Source organism: Opisthocomus hoazin, chromosome Z (genome assembly GCF_030867145.1).
Source record: "Opisthocomus hoazin isolate bOpiHoa1 chromosome Z, bOpiHoa1.hap1, whole genome shotgun sequence".
Lineage (NCBI taxonomy): Eukaryota > Metazoa > Chordata > Aves > Opisthocomiformes > Opisthocomidae > Opisthocomus > Opisthocomus hoazin.
The window spans coordinates 38,720,143-38,737,425 of NC_134454.1; the positions used below are offsets into that span (position 1 = coordinate 38,720,143).

The window sequence follows — 17,283 nt, forward strand, 5'->3', positions numbered from 1 at the left end:
ACTCTTTCCACAGTCTCTTAATTTTTCCTGTACATTGGATATTGAGGAATGTTTTCCATCGTCTCCGAAACACATTTACCTGTCCACACATGTTGTATTCATTGTATCCAAACGCATGTAGAGCATTTCTGTGGCTTGTGCAAGCTGAAAGTTTCTAATTAAGGTTAACAGAAAAGCACTAGATAAGTCAGATGTTTTTCCTTTCAGTTTTTGAATGGAAAGTCATCAACTTTTTGTACTGAAAACTCCCTGGGTCTACTCCAAAACCAGGTATATCACAGTAAGTGCACAGTGGAAAAAATGAAACATATAGTGAGTTCTGCCCTCCAGTCCCAGTCTGTTTTTCTTCCATTATTGCAATGAGACTGTTGGGTTCTTCCATAAAAGCCAGAATTCACATCATACAACAAGCAAACCTGCACTGATATGAACAGACACCAGCCTCCTCATTGAGTACTTCTGCAATCTCACCAGTCTGGTTTCATGGGCTGCTGCCAATGCTTATCCACAAACAATCTTTGATCATGACTGAAGGCTTCAGAAAGTATGTCTACACTGACCTTATCCAACAAGGGCTTCATCGTTCTTATGGTGTCCCTATTAACATTAAAAGTTATCTGCATGGATGTCTGCCCAGTTCTAGAAATAGCTCTGATCATTGAGATTACGTGATTTGCAAACAGTGAGTGGTGTCATCAAGTAGAATGAAAATTTGGGCATGAAATTACCAGCAGACAGACATCTGTTAGCCATCCTCCATTCTCAGAGTCTGTACCTTGATCTAAAATGATGATCTAACACGATCTAAAATGGCAGCAAAGCAGGAGCAATGTAATATCCAGAATTAGCTGGATATCCTTCCTCAGCATTTAGCCAACCTGGTCTGAGCTGACAGATGATTATTGACCTTTTCAATGCTCCTAGTGGGAGTACTGAGTGGGAACTCAGGCAAGTTCCTTCAAATCATCTGCTACACTTCCTACTAATAAAAATAAAAGCAATAATAAAAAAAGAGTAGCTGCACTCACACAGCTGTTAGAACCAAAGATTGTCTGTCACTTCCTTTCCTTTTCAGCCTTTAATGTGTCTGTGACCATGCCACACACTGTGCAAACCTTAAGAGGCTGCAATGACACAGAGGACTATTGTATTTTATCCCGTTACTAAGACAGCACCTCTTGGGAAGGTCAGACAAAGCACCAGAACATGAAGCATCAGAACACTGTCCAGAAAACCAGAGTCTTGCCCACTTGGTAAATCCAGATCTGTGCTAACTGGGCTGTGCTGTACTTTCAGGTGAGTGTTACAGGCAAAGTTTCATGCAGCTGCTGTAAAATATTAATACTGCCAGTATTTATTGCTATCCCAGCATCCACAGAACAAAAAAAATGAAGAGTGCATTTTATAAATGCTCTCCAGAAGTGCAAAAAGGATACAACTTGTGGTAAAGAGCCAGGCTGAAGTTTGCACAGTTCAATCAGAAGTGTTGTGTACATGACTTCAATGTGCGGTGGAGATGGAAGTTGAAACAATTCAGCAAATATTACCTGTGTAGGAGAGGAAGGCACAGAATCAGAGCACAGTCCAACATGGCCTGCACAACCCTCAGCTTCGCAATAGCGGGCCACCAATCTTAAACCATTACATGCCCAATAAGGCCCATATTATTCTGTCAAATGTGTTTTCTGGGAAAAAGAGAGAGAAACTTACAACAGTAGTGGTAATGGTACCCTGCACTAATATAGTCCACTAACTGCCCTCATCATTTCACACTAACACACCAGCATTACACATCTGTTATGTCTAGCACATACACCATGTGACTGTAAAAATGGACACAGTTATAGTATGACCTACTGCAGTGCTACCACATGACCTGAGAAGAGCACAAATCATCTGATCCTGTTAAATAATAAATATAAACATTAAACATAGTAATGAAGTCTAAGAATTTAGTGTGAAAGACTATTTGCATTAAAATTACATCAACATTTTTTCCATTGTGTTGTCTTCTCTCCTATACAAAACCTTACACAAATAAAGCCATGACTTTCAACTGAAAATTACAGCCAGTATTTCATGCAACAAAAATATATACTCAGCACTCCTTGGTACCAGATCCTTCTAAGAAAACTGAAAACAATCATGAACTTGTTATTCGAACAAAGGACTTAAAAGCATGAAGAGACTGTAAGGAGTTGTTGGACATACTTATAAGATAGATAGGGCAAAAAGGCAGGGGGACCCTGTTAGGTAGAAAACTGCTCCTTTTCTCAAGACAGGAAATAACAGCTGGATAAGCAGTCATTATCTATTTGAGATACTGCATAAAACTGTATTTGTGATATTCATCACACGTTCATTATCAAACATTCAGACTAAGTGTTTCAAGCTGGCATACCATACTTTGTGAAAACAACAAGGACTCAAGAAAGATCAGGACACTGATGATGTGAATGTCCCAACTCTGTCCAGCGTAAGTTGTACCAAAAGCTGTAGGAGCACAACAGGGCAACAACCCAATGACATTGCCCAGACATTCTCTGTTCACAGATACCAGAAATGTCCACATACGTGACTGCAAGAAGCTCCTGAGACAAAGGTGCTATGTTTCAGTGTTTTGCATAGGTTTCAGGTATCATGGAGCATTCTGTGCTCGGCTTGACAAACTATGATGTGGAGCCTCAGGGACCTCAAAAGTAGGCATCCTTGTGGGATGGTACTGACAACCACTTTCAGGCTACACTGCTTCTGCCTAACTCTTATGTTCTGAACCTTAAATAACACTTTCCTTTGTCAGACCACATTATCTCTACAGTTCTGAGACTTACGGAAAAAATAGTGAAATTTCACAGATTAAAGTGTTAAGCGGTTGTTGAAAGCAACATATCACCAACTTGACTGTTAAGAGAGACCTTACAAGGGAGCAGTAGTAAGAAGCATGAACAGAAGCCTGAAAAAAGCATGCTAAGCCTTAAAAATGCTGGAGCGTCACTAAAAGTAGGCAGTTACAGACAAGTAATGAAGTTAATACTCTAATTCAAAATTGCAAGAAAAATTAAATTATTACAGTAATAATCAAAGAATTTGTACATCAACCTTGCATGTCTTTCCAGTAATTTCATCTACGCAAACCTCTGCTATTTTCACATCCTACAAGTTTCTGAATAAAAGAGTTTCCAAGGCGTTTAGGCAACTTATTTCATTGGGAATTGCAGTAACTATTTGTTGGCACTAATGTACAGCTGAGCATAAAGCACACAGCCATATACAGCACCTGAAGATATGAAAGATAAGACCACCGAAGATATTCCGATTTTAAGGCAGAAAATTTTTGTTAATTTTATGATTCTTCTGTTCTGAATTCAGAATACAAAAAGAACAAGCTGACCAAAAATAATGTAACTTTACATTACTTAGCATTCAGAATATTTGGCATTTTGCTGCCAAGAGGAATTCTCAATCCCACTTTTATTAAGATTAATCTTCCACGTAAGATTATTTCTTGTCATAATTAGCTCTGAAACTCCTACTTACAGTTACCTCTTCATAAAGCCTTCACATGACAGGTTGCCATTATTACTGAAATCTCTTGATCCCTTTCAACTTTTGATGGCAATGAATGAAGTTTTATACAGTTCTGTATCTTGAAAAAAGACCCTTGAACAGAGGCAGCAGAAGAAAACCTAAGCTGCTCTTCTGATACACATTACTGTTAAAGTTCTCTAATATGGAGGATGCTCTGGAGGAAACACCACTATTTCACTGCAAGTTCTTTTCAGGGCTATTAGAACAAAACCCTTTAGAACCTATTAGGCTCTCATCCTACTGGGGGACTTCAACTACCCCGACATCTGCTGGAAAAGCAACACAGCAACCTGCAGGCAATCCAGCAGGTTCCTAGAATGCATTGAGGACAACTTCTTAAGCCAGGTAATAAGCACCCCTACCTGAGGGGATGCAATACTAGACCTGGTGGTCACCAATGCAAGCGAGTTCGTTGGGGATGTCAAGATCAGAGGCAGCCTGGGCTGCAGTGACCACGCGCTGGTGGAACTAATGCTACTGAGGGAAATGGGAATAACAAAGAGCATAGTCAGGACCCTAAATTTTAGGAGGGCAAATTTCCAGCTCTTCAAGGAGATAGATAGTCAAAGGACTCCCTGGGAAACGGTCCTCAGGGACAGGGGAACAGAACAGAGCTGGCAGGTCTTTAAGGATGTATTCCACAGAGCGCAAGAGCTCTTGATCCCCAAGCGTAAGAAGTCGGGCAGAGAAGGGAAGAGACCAGCAAGGCTGAGGCAAGAGATGCTGGTCAAACTAAGGAAGAAGAGGGAACTGCACAGGCAGTGGAAGCAGGGACTGGCTTCCTGGGAAGAGTATACGGAAGCTGCCCCGTTATGTAGGGATGAGGTCAGGAAGGCCAAGGCACAGCTGGAGCTGAACTTGGCAAGGGATGTGAAAAATAACAAGAAGGGCTTCTACAGGTATGTCAGCTGGAAAAAGATGGTCAAAGAAAGCATACTCCCGCTCATGAGCGAGACTGGCAAACTGGTAACAGCAGAGGAGGAGAAAGCTGAGGTACTCAACAACTTTTTTGCCTCAGTCTTCACTGGCAACCTCTCTCCTCACCCCTCCCAAGTCGATGGATGGCATGAAGGAGACCAGGAGGGTAAAATCCCTCCAGCTGTAACTGAAGACCAGGCTCAGGACCTCCTGAGGAACCTAAACGTACAGAATTCCATGGGATCTGATGAGATGCATCCCAGAGTCCTGAGGGAACTGGCTGACGTAGTTGCCAAGCCACTCTCCATGATATTTGAAAAGTCATGGCAGTCAGGGGAAGTCCCCAGTGACTGGAAAAAGGAAACATTGTGCTCCTTTTCAAAAAGGGTAGAAAGGAAGACCCTGGGAACTACCGACCTGTCAGCCTCACCTCTGTGCCTGGGAATATCATGGGACAGATCCTCCTAGAAGATATGCTAAGGCACATGAAAGCCAGGGAGGTGATTCGAGACACCCAGCATGGCTTCACCAAGGGCAAGTCCTGCCTCACCAACCTAGTGGCTTTCTATGATGGTGTAACAACAAGGGTTGACAAGGGAAAACCAATAGAAGTCATCTATCTGGATTTTTGTAAACCCTTTGATGCGGCCCCCCACAACATCCTTCTCTCTAAATTGGAGAGCCATGGATTTGATGGGTGGACCGGTCAGTGGATAAGGAATTGGTTGGATGGTAGCAACCAAAGGGTAGTGGTCAACGGCTCAATGTCCGGATGGAGACCAGTGACGAGTGGAGTCCCTCAGGGGTCCATACTGGGACCGGTGTCAATGACATGGACAGCGACATTGAGTGCACCCTCAGCAAGTTTGCAGAAGACATCAAGCTGAGTGGTACGGTTGATACACCAGAAGGACGGGATGCCATCCAGAGGGACCTGGACAAGCTGGAGAGGTGGGCCTGTGTGAACCTCACGAGGTTCAACACGGCCAAGTGCAAGGTCCTACACCTGGGTCGGGGTAATCCCCGCTATCAATACAGGCTGGGGGATGAAAGGATCGAGAGCGGCTCTGCTGAGACGGACTTGGGGGTACTGATAGACGAAAGGCTGGACATGAGCCGGCAATGTGCGCTGGCAGCCCAGAGGGCCAACCGTGTCCTGGGCTGCATCAAGAGAAGCATGGCCAGCAGGTCCAGAGAGGTGATTCTGCCCCTCTACTCTGCTCTGGTGAGACCTCACCTGGAGTACTACGTTCAGCTCTGGAGCCCTCAGCACAAGAAGGACATGGAACTGTTGGAGCGGGTCCAAAGGAGGGCTACAAAAATGATCCGAGGGCTGGAGCACCTCTCCTATGAGGACAGGCTGAGAGTTGGCGTTGTTCAGCCTGGACAAGAGAAGGCTGCGGGGAGACCTGATTGCAGCCTTTCAGTACTTAAAGGGAGCCTACAGGAAAGATGGGGACAATCTTTTCAGTAGAGACAGCAGTGACAGGACAAGGGGTAATGGTTTTAAACTAAAACAGGATAGGTTTAGGCTGGATATAAGGAAGAAGTTCTTTACAATGAGGGTGGTGAAACACTGGAACGGGTTACCCAGAGGGGTAGTGGAGGCCCCATCCCTGAAAACATTCAAGACCAGGTTGGACAGGGCTCTGAGCAACCTGATCTAGGTAGTGGTGTCCCTGCTTGCTGCAGCGCGGTTGGACTAGATGACCTCTAGGGGTCCCTTCTGACCCAAAACTTTCTATGATTCTATGATTCTATCCAAACATAAAATCACACAGAACTGTTGAGTCCAGCTGGAAATCGTCTAGGCAAAAGCTCCCTGCATAAGGCAGGGTCACCTAAAGCAAGTTGCTCAGGACTGTGTCCTGTTAGGTTCTGAACTTCTCTAAGGGCAGACACTCCATAACTCCTCTGGGCAAACCCTTTCAGTGTTTAATCACCTTCACAGTAAGAAAAATATTTTTAATATGTTTAAATGGAGTTTCTCCTATTTCACTTTGTGTCTATTTCCTCTTACATTTTAATTCATTGTTTTTAAACTAAAAGCAACTCAAACATAGCCATCTCTCAGACAGCGTGACAGATTAGAAGCATCACATATAACTTTAAGAGTTTGAGAAATGCCACAACCTGGATGACTAGCGCACTAAGAAATCTTGGTACTTGACCAAAGCTCCCATGCACAGAGTTAAAATGACAACAAAAAAGCATAAAAACACCACTCATCTGTATATAATCTGCTCATTTAAAAGCCATTGGTTGAATTCAACGAGGTTCTGGTAGACTTCTAAATCAAACTGTAATTTAGTGGACCTATCATAGAACTAACTGGGACATGCCACTTGTGAAATGATGGAGCTACTACAGAGGTTATCTATAAAATCCATACCTCTACTATGTGGTAGTTCAAGGGGATCTTGTTATTTCCTGGATAGCTCAACAGCTGTGCAGCACTGCAAAACCACAGATACATTTAGTTCAGAACACAGTGAAAGTGATTCCAAGATTACGTTACAAAGTTACAGAAAATGCTTAGTTCTGGGCAAAAGTTCACAGAAAAGCAGCAGGAACAAATCAACAATTCTTCAAAAGTCTGCCCATCAATCCATAGAACACTTAAAAAGAAACAGCACAAAACCACACCAGCATCACCTAAACTATGATTTGTTCTGACGTATTTTATCTCTATGTAGTTACACCACCTGAACACTATACTGCTATGCAAAATAATTTTGCATAAATAGCTGCAGTGATCTGTAATTCTGGCATGCATATACAAAATAAAAACCCTCAAACAACAGATGTTCAGAACAACTTGAAAGCACAATTAAGCTAATGGCTTATATAACAAAGTCTCAGGCTTCAAATGCTTCATCTTCTAATCAGGTCATTATCACCTAACATTACAAAGCAAACAACTGCTACTGCCTTATTTCTGCCTCACTGGCAAATCTTGTATCTCCCTCTAGCCTTTTACCTTCCTCTGAGAATTAACAAAGACTATCCCAGTAACTACAGCAACCCTATATTCCTTGTTTCTACTGAATGAAACAGCTACAACCAAAAAACTTTATTACATGCCATCACCAAAAACATTGTTTCTGCCTATTTTTTGCATACTATACACTGTCTGGTGGTTTTCATTTGGAAGCATGACACAGCGAACTACCTCTGGCAAACCATTTCGGTTATCAACCACCCACATCAGGTATAGCTCAGGCAGAAATGTCCCTGCTCATGGCAGGGGGGTTGGAACCAGATGATCTTTAAGGTCCCTTCCAACCCTTACCATTCTACAATACTACTCTATGACTCTATAAAAGTGCCCTGACTGCTTTCTGGCACAGCTGAATTCAAACTAAGGAAATCTGCTGGCCCTGCAACGACTCCCCAGGGCGAGCTCAATTATCTCTGCCACATAATCCCAAAGAGAAGAATGCAACCAGGACGAGTAGGAAGCAGACTTGTGTTCACAAACACCACTGCGCAGTCAGCTGCAGATGAACCAGCTCCAGGCTCACTGCGCCCCAGCAAAACAGCTGCTTCAAAATTCCAGCAACCATAACACAACCACACTCGCCACAGTGCTCACATGAAGCATAAGGCATGTCTGCATTTCTTTTGCAGCATATCCCATATTATCAAGGAATTCCCTTCCCAAGGAGCCACTGTCTCCCTGGATCATACAGATTCTCCATTATCTGGATATTACAGACCCTCAGTATTCCAGGCAACAATTTTACTATAGTTAAAACTAGTAAACCACGTTTCATCGAACGCTCTAGGAAGCGTTTGATCTTGAGCTCTTGTCTAACCAGTGCAGGACTCTGCATATCCTTGATGGCACTGAAGCCATGGTAGCGTATAAAAAGCACCAGGGCTCCATAGTGCTAAGCTCTTCCTACCAAGTCTTTCTCTCTTTCCAGTGGGATTTGATGATGCAGTGAAGGTTCTCTTCTATTACAAATCGTTCAACAGAGTGGCTGCCAGGCATGACAGGGCCCTGGTGAGAAAGAATTAAGACTCATGAGAGATCACTGCTCATCAACGGTACTACAGGTAGCAACACATTATATTTACAGGTGGAAAAAACAGTTCAACTTTCACCTAACACAGTGAGGTCTCAGCTGCCCTGTATCCTTCAGGACTGAGAAGTGAGTGCGACACAGTTCCACACAAAACTCCGATTAACGCTTAAAACGAAATGAATACTAATATTGTTAAAAAAAGAAATGGGAACAATATTAGAGAACACGATTTTAAGTTCATGGAGCATCCACTTCTTCCTTTGCCCTGTGGAGCCATCAGGCAGGCTACCACTGTGCAGCCTGGAAAAAAAAACCACAGCTGAGATGGAATATGACAAAGAAATAAAGCTAGGAATGGCCAGGATAGAGTAGTAAGAATACAGTCATGGTCTCATTCACTGCAAAAACCAGAGGCCAATAAATGAAGGTAAAAGGCAGCAGACATAAAGCAAAGTGAGGTATAAAAGCACTTGAGGAAAGCAGTATGTATTCCTTTCTTACTCCTATACACTTATCTCTATATATCTGCTGTTCACCAACGCTGGAGGCAGACTGCTGAGATAGATGGATCTTTCAACCATCCAGATTAAACACTCTTTTGTTCCATAACATGCATCAACAAATTTTAACAGATGAGTAAACAACAGTCTTTAAACATTACAATACCTAGCCTGGAAAAAGACTCCAGTGACCAACTTCAGCGAAGGAAAGTCTAACTCCGTGATTGTAGTTTTAGTAGAATCATGATAGAACTCTGTCAACATTGTCATTCTAAATGAAAGCATCACAACATCTCACTCCCTGAATTCTGCTCCTCACAGACTTGCTTTGTACAGTAACTTGGTCACTTAGTTCACTTCTGCAGAAGAACCAAAGCAGAACTGCTGCTGATCTTCAAACCACTTGTTATCCTGTGAGAGGGGACATCACATTTTGACCAATACTGCCCCAGGAACCTAACTGTGAAATCCGCTCACCGTCCCCCACAGCAACCACTTACCTCAGGGTCATCTGTGTAGTCAAACATCCTAAAAATAACCCTTGGCATCGGGTACACCGAATCTTCGGTGTGAGGTGGAGGAGTGAACGGAGGCAGATTGTGTTGCAGCGCTTCACAAAGAATGCTGTCAAAAGCCAAGTAGGGCCTCAGAATGTGTCGTTCTTGCCAACGGTCTTTTTTCAACTTCTGAATCTGAGACCAAAGGCAGTCTAAATACTGCAGGAATAACGTGAGAAACATTAGATGTGCTGACTCTCATAGCAAAGCTGGCAGCTCCCTGAACTATCAGAAACATATTTCCTAAATTTGCATTTCATTCAGAAAAAGACAAATAGTTTCTTAAACCGCTGATTCACTAAACTGAGAAATAATGTAAGAAGTCTGAATGCCAGAGCTGCTCCCAGTTCCACACAACACTGTGTCAAGTAAAATTTAAATGCTGGTAGGTTTTTAAACACCAACAGGCAGCCCAGGAGTCCAAGTATGACAGCCATCCTTTGAATCTGCCAGCAAAACAACAGCAGTGAACATTACTGCAGTCACTGCTCATTAGTGGTATTAAAACAGACACAACATCAACACTAAAATTGCAAAGACTTTCCATAGGACTGCCGTGCTGTTCCCAGAGCAATCAAAACTACCAGCTACTGCATATTCAAAACATACACAATATTATCAAATATTAAATACTTCTGCCGTGAGAGATGGTACAGACACCTATGCAACTGGCACTAGTCTTGCTTTGTTTAATTACTCTCTTGCTAAAAGCAGTCCAAGCACTCTAGAGGCCTGCGGCCTTACAGAACACAACTGTCTTTACATGGAAGTGCTTTGCATTTACTGAAACTATCTCACTACAAGATGGGAACAAAACTACTAACAACTAGCACCTGAAGTGAACAGTCATGTCTGCAATACCCTGGGTAATGCAGGGTCTCAAACACACTCTGCTAATCTCTCCTTCTATTGAACTAAAGGAAATTCAGATATTGGGCAGGCAGAATACTCACAGTGACAAATTAATCTTAATCAGACAGCCTATCTCTCCAAATTATGATTAAAAAGACATTTGTTAAGACTGTGATTTAATCAGAACAGTGAACAAAATGTAAGAGGGCCAGGTTCGAAAACTTCCCAAAAGATCAATTTAGATCTCGCTCTCCAACTAAGTTTGTCCTCAAACTCGGGGGAAAGAAAAACCCCCAAGAATATCTGGAAAGGCAAATCCCACTCCAGACTAGCCAGATGCCACCTCTCCCCTCCAGTATTTTTGGCTTAATTGTGAAAGATGGCTCAGTAGCTACTGCACACATTTTCTACATATTCGTTTAGCACTTCCTAGAGCTGAGAAAGCAAAGCCACTACAAAGGGCTTTCCTTCTTGCAGAGGGAGAACATTAAGAGATAAGTAAGGAATTACATTCTGCTTCTCACAAAGGTCCTTTTAACTGCTTCTCACAAAGGCCCTGTACCTGCAATACCAAAGCAAACACTACAATTTACAATGATTCCTCACTTTGTAACACTTCCTCAGAGGCCTGTCAGCAAACAACAAAACACTCTCCTACCCACTCTTATATTTAGGCCCAAGAGCTAGAACAGAATTCCCCATTTACAACCTGTTAGAATTAATGGCAAACAGAAGATAATTCGAAGCATTAATACTTCCAGAGGTGCTTTTAAATTTCACCATAAAAGAATACCTCAACAAAAAACTGTTTTCCAAACTTTCAGAAAGAATGCAGTGTAGAGTCCACTCACCTCTTCTTGTGGATGTGGTTTATCAGCAGTCCAAACTTGTAGCATGGGTACATGAATCTTCTGGCGGCGCCTGTTTACACAGGAAAGAAAATGTGATCTTTAAAAGGCTATTTTAGGGCAGCAACTTTTTTCTTATTGTGAGTGTACTAGTATTTGATCACTTCAGCTGATGAAGTCTACAGTACGCAAAAAGAAGACTTGTGGTTACTTAAAATATCTCCATTATCATATCTTGACATTAACTCGAAGAACCTAGACAGAAAGCAGCCACATTGCAGAGCACCAACACAACAACCTACCAGTATTCACAGCACGCTTGCAATTGCAGCGGCTGCAGCGAGAGGAACAAGACCTTCAACGTACCCTAGAACTAGACAGGACAATAAAACTTTGCAAATTAAAACATCTCTCCACCTACTCTATTTTCAAGGTTTCTTCCCCACAGAATGGTTTAGACCTAAGACACTAGTATACTTTCATGTGAGCAATAATCAAAGCTATTAATCCATACTTGAATAGATACCAGTAAGAGTGTTTTTAATGGATTACAACATACTTCAAATAGCTTTCTGTCTGAGACAAGAGACGATCCATTTCAGCATCCTTTTTCTCATATAACTCCTTTCCAACCCAAGGCAAAGATGACAGAAATGCAAACATATACCAGTCACATCGTACCTATAAGAAAGAAATGTACCAAAATCTAAGCATACAAGTAGGCTCCAAAAGATTTAGTGTATACATCGTGTTTTAATTTCAATTAAAACATTACCAAAACTATTATTTTGGGAGGGTGTAAAGACCAGCAGTTAAAGACTGGATTGGCAAGCCATGAAAAACAATACATTCTTGCTTGTTATGTGTCATTTTTAACTTGAATCACGAAAACTAGACTTAAAACATGGTACCACTTTCACAGTCCTTCTGCAGGTTATCGATACAGCAGAAAGACAAGCCCTGTGCAGCTGCCAAAGTAAAGTAAAATGAATTGACTTCAGCCACCTCACTACAGAGGACCATACCTTCTTACTGTATGCGTGTATTTTCTAACTGCCACAGGCTCATTTTACTCATGCTAAGGGAACTACACACGACAGTCCATTTAGTTTGCTATCTCTAAAACTTCCCTGTGCTAAGCACACATGCAGAAAAATTGTGAAAGCAGCACAAGAGGAGCCTACAGATCTTTTGCTTACTTGGGGCACGTCTTCCTCCTGTGTCACACTCACAAAGTTCTCAAACATAGCAACCATTGAAGGTGCAGCTATTACATGACAATTCACAAGATCAGACAGAAAACGAACCTAAAAAAGACAAAAAAAATTTTTTTAAATTAATACTTTTTAAACTGACTGCACAAGAACAAATAAACATTACTTAAACAACTAAAAGAATCAGCCAATAAAAGTACAATATTCATTCAGTGCTACGAAGGCAGAAAATCTGCACACTGTACAGACCCACCTTTCAACCCTGGAAAACAAGTACCATCAGTGCTGTCTAATATATCATTGATTATAATGTCTGTAGTCTGTTTCACTGAAACAAAATTGCAAGGGTATTTCTAATTAAGGAAGGGTGGGGAACACCAGTATGCATTCAAACACACGCAAACTGATACTACAGAAAAAAAACCCCTTGTGGTAAATGGTATCAGATCACTAAAATTACAGAAGTAGAAGGAAAAAGCTTCTAAAAAGCTCAAGATGGATTGTTCCATTGCTGCATGAGTCCAGATGTGCACCAGGAAAACAGCAGTTCTGAATCTGTTGCCTTTATACATGATTAACTTCTGTACTTATTTTTTCATAAATACAGCTAGTTACACAGAGAAAGCCTATATAGAAACTGCTAGCATTTTCAGGCTTCAGAAACATGACAAACTGATGGAGTGCTGGGAATCAAATGGCCTTATTTGCCTGGAAAGCGAAAAAATCTCCACAGAAGGAATATATCCTTGATTTGGCTGCACTCTAGTTTCAAACTGACAGAAATGACAGTTTAAGTAGAAAACATTTGGGACAGTGCTGTGTCCCTCCTCCTTCTTTTTCCCCGTCTCTCCTCTAATTTGTACCTTGCCTTCAGACTTCAACTAGGCCCTAGTAGGACCCAAGCTCTCCCAGTATCACCATAACCTTTGCAGACAACACAGGTTGAAATTCTAGCAATTAAAGTCTTGCATACTTGTTCTTAAAGGCTCCTTTTCTCTTAAGCGCACATTCACAAAAAGTCATCCAAAAAAACAACACAGGTATTTTGATCTGAAGGCAGATCATCGGGAAGAAGTCTTGGAAAAGCAACTTGGGCTCAGCAGACAGTTCAGTACTCAAAGAGCAACACAACTGAGAAAAGCATCAAACTCCTACTTTCCAGATATTCACTGCTGAAAATCTTTGAAAAAGTCTTTGACAAAGCTGAGGAAAGATTGCCACTCCCTTTGGTGTTACCCTCACAAGTCATTTGTATACAACCACGACCATAGAAGGTGAACCTGAAGACAAGGGACAGCACATTCAGAGTTCTAATGAGGATTTTATTAGCAAAAGTGTCCTATAGTTGAACAACAGTCTCTTGACAAAACACACTGAAATACCAGAATCCTGATTTTCAGCAGTGGGCTTTGAAAGAAGCTGGGAGGCTTGGCACTGGGCTTCTAAATCAGACACCACTGAAGTCCTAATACGTTTTTGCAGACAAAATCTATAGGCAGCAAGAGCTGAGCAAATGATTTCAAAGACAGACAACACTTAAAACTGCCTGCTTGGTCTTCATCCCTCATTAGCATAATGAAAACACAGCCCTGATAAAAGCCATCAAATATAGCTTTTAAGAATGAGACTGTTCATTTTATTTTCTTTTTTTTTTTTCCTCCATGGAAGCCACAACATCATACACATTTGAACACAATAAAAGCACAGGTCATTTATCTATCTTTTACATTTGACTGTAGACAGGTGGGACACACACACCTATGTTTACTGCAAATTAATTTGTCACTGAGAAAATACACAGTTGTAAGTCAATTTTGCAACTGTAATATGATTTCTCTCCCATGAGGAAAGAAGTACTTCCTACGTAACACACATTTCCCCTTGGTACATCTACAGTGTGCTGCACATTGATGCCAGAAGAGACTGTAAAACATGCTGAAAGGCCCAGCTCTTACAGAACAAAAAGGCAAAGGAAGGAGGACAGAAAAAGGACGAGGAAAAACATAAACCAAACAAACAAAACCCCACTTACTAAATGCACAGCTTCATTATACATATTGACTTTCAGACATTCTTTAAGCTGACGAATCATGGCTTCTACAAATTCCCCACCAAAATTGTAGTTCCTGGCATTCAGCAACCCAACTAGCGTCGTGTAAACAGTAAGCTTTTCTGGTAACAGACGTGCACTAACACAGAAAAAGAAATACGGAGTTAGTCATTTACTCATCACGTACCAATTGGCAACCACATAGCATCCTAGAATCCGCTTATTGTAAGTTAAATTTGTCTCATGAGGAAATAAGAAAAAAGTACTAGCATGATCTTACAGTTCTGTCCCATGGTTAATGTATTACAGACAATTTTTTTTTTAACTACAGTCATTTAGAAAGACAGATGCCACTTTCAAGTACATTTAAGGTATTTGCTTTTTATTTATATGTAATTGCCGAGTCTAATAAATCATATATAATTTATATCTAATTCTAGAGGCTTGGCCAAATAATGTGACAGAATTTATGCAAGGATGTAAGAAGCTGCTTTAAGTTCACAATTTAGAAATAATTTTATCACACAGCATCAGTAAGATTACACAAGAGGCATACACATTTTGCACTACTAATTTTGATTCCAAGTCTCTCAAGTCAAAGCAACTTTTAAGCACAGCATAGCAAAGGCCAGGTCCTACTGCAAAGAATTAATTTCTCTCAATCATATTTGTATGCTTGTAAGGTAACCTTGTACTTTCAAAAGCATCTTACTGCTATAGGAGAAAAATGTACTGTTTGCCTTATATTAACAAACATTGCTACAAAACTGATTTAAAGTATCTGCGACATCATAGCATTATCTAGGGCTGGAACATTCTCCCTCTCCACCACATCCTCCTTCATACTCCCCTTACCTCCTACTGCAGACCCTGTGCAACCCCTCCCTTGGACTCTGCTCGGTGACCCCGACACAGGGCACCTCTGCTCTCACACTTTGCTCGGGAGAGGAAAGAGAGCTGTCAGCCACTGGAGAGCCTGCTTTCAGCTCTTCGTGTTCCCAGCTCCCCTCCTCTAGAGAATGGGCTTACAAAGACACAAACATCTCATTGCCAGAGAAGAACAGGCAACCAGAAAACAGCACAGATAGTCCGGCTAAGTAAGTGCCAGCAGCCAACAGATCTGGTGCTTTCAAGAATTTCTTTGGGAAACAGGATATTGCCCAGCATCACTACGTTCTCATTGCTACTGAAGAGCAGCTCTGCGGCTTCTTCTTTCTGCTTCGAGCCTTTGAACACATTTCAAGTCAAAGTAAAGAGGCACTTTCAGTGAATTATGCCTTGTACGTAATAAGCTTATTCCTCTATTTCTCCTGTTCGTAGTAAAACAAACTCCACGCTATAACAGCACTCAGGAACTAAAGCCATTCTTGGCATTTAAATGACCTTCAACTCATGCACAGAGAAGAAAACACCTCCCATATTCCCAGGTCTCCCGCATACGTACACAGTACATAGTATTCTTAGTATCTTGCTTTTGTAGTTTGGTAGATCGGCTTCCAAAACACCAGCTAGGCCCTCCAAGTTGCTCTCCAAAGAGGAATTGCTCTAAAATAAGAAAAAAATTTTAAAAGTTCCATCATCAGACAGGCAATATGAATGAGCCCCTGACTGACAAGCAAGGCTACAAAGTTGGGCGAGAGCATCCTTTTATGTCACCTCCTTTTTCAGAGCAACGATTCAGTTCCGTTAGCAGTAAAGAGCCGCTCTCACTTGCCTGGAAGAAGGAGCAGCTGCTTCTTGCAGGAGCTGCGCCTGATCACCCACCTCCTCTGCAAGCAACTCCAGTGCTCCCCTGGGATGCAGCACCCAGCACTGCCTTGGGGACACCTCGGCAAGGTGACAGAGCGCTATGCTCCTGATACAACCCAAAACAAAACACTCCCAGAACTCGCGTTCCAGCACAACATCGTTTTTGTCCTTCTCCATTGATGGCCCTTTCTGTTAGCCTGAAATCCTGCCAGGACTTGCAGCCTGCGCGACGGGGAGGCCGAGTGAACTCCTCCGCGTCCTTGGCCAACTGGAACCGACACCAACAGCCCCAGACGCGAGGCGATAACTGTTGTTTTATCGCTGCTCGGAAGATAAAACACGACTGTTTATGCAGCTGCCCGCCTTATCACACGGTTTTGCAAAAGCTGACAACTCTCCCGCCGTCTTACCAAAAAAACCCACCTGTTTTCGGGCTGTGACTACAGGCACACAACACACAGAAATGGGGTAAAACCACCCAAAACTGTAACTTTCCCGCCCCCGTCGGCCGCCTACCTTCTCTCCCACCCTGCAGATGAGCGACTCGAGCCTCTCCTCGATCTCCGACGGCTCGGACGTCCTCCGCCTCTTGTGCGGCTGCCCTGTGCCGACACACCGAGCACACCGTTACCGCCAGAGAGCCCCCGGCCCGCCCGCCCCGCCCCGCTCCTGCGGCCGCAGGGCCCGACCCGACCCGCACCGCCCCCGCCACCCCGGCGGAGCGCGGAGGGGGATGGGGCCCGGGGGCCGGCCGCGGCGCTCACCGTCGCTGTCGTCGCTGTGTCGCCGTCGCGACATGGCGGGCAGCGGGAAGGAGTCGGCGAGGAGCCGGGACGCCTCGCGCGGGCCAGAAGGAAGCGCGCTCCTTCCCCCTCCCGCTTCCGGTCCGCCGCGCCTCTGCTTCCGGGGCAGAGGGCGTGCAGCGAGGAGCCACTCTGCTCGCCGCCCCACGACGCGCTCGTCGGCCCGGAGGACT

The 17,283-nt window shown here is 43.0% G+C and overlaps 1 protein-coding gene across 1 annotated transcript in view; it reads right to left on the reverse strand.

Moving 5' to 3' along the window:
* The window catches only part of NCBP1 (nuclear cap binding protein subunit 1), a 34,026-nt gene extending 16,836 nt beyond the window's left edge, over positions 1-17,190 (reverse strand). Inside the window, exons 1-12 of the mRNA XM_075411108.1 lie at positions 17,072-17,190; positions 16,824-16,909; positions 16,003-16,103; positions 14,541-14,697; positions 12,494-12,601; positions 11,854-11,975; positions 11,298-11,367; positions 9,538-9,753; positions 8,415-8,512; positions 6,899-6,962; positions 1,437-1,547; positions 80-144 (exon numbers count right to left, since the gene is read on the reverse strand). Coding sequence (XP_075267223.1) covers positions 80-144; positions 1,437-1,547; positions 6,899-6,962; positions 8,415-8,512; positions 9,538-9,753; positions 11,298-11,367; positions 11,854-11,975; positions 12,494-12,601; positions 14,541-14,697; positions 16,003-16,103; positions 16,824-16,909; positions 17,072-17,105 — 1,232 coding nt within the window. The 5' untranslated portion in view covers positions 17,106-17,190. The remainder of the gene's footprint in view (positions 1-79; positions 145-1,436; positions 1,548-6,898; positions 6,963-8,414; positions 8,513-9,537; positions 9,754-11,297; positions 11,368-11,853; positions 11,976-12,493; positions 12,602-14,540; positions 14,698-16,002; positions 16,104-16,823; positions 16,910-17,071) is intronic.
* Positions 17,191-17,283: the final 93 nt, after the last annotated feature.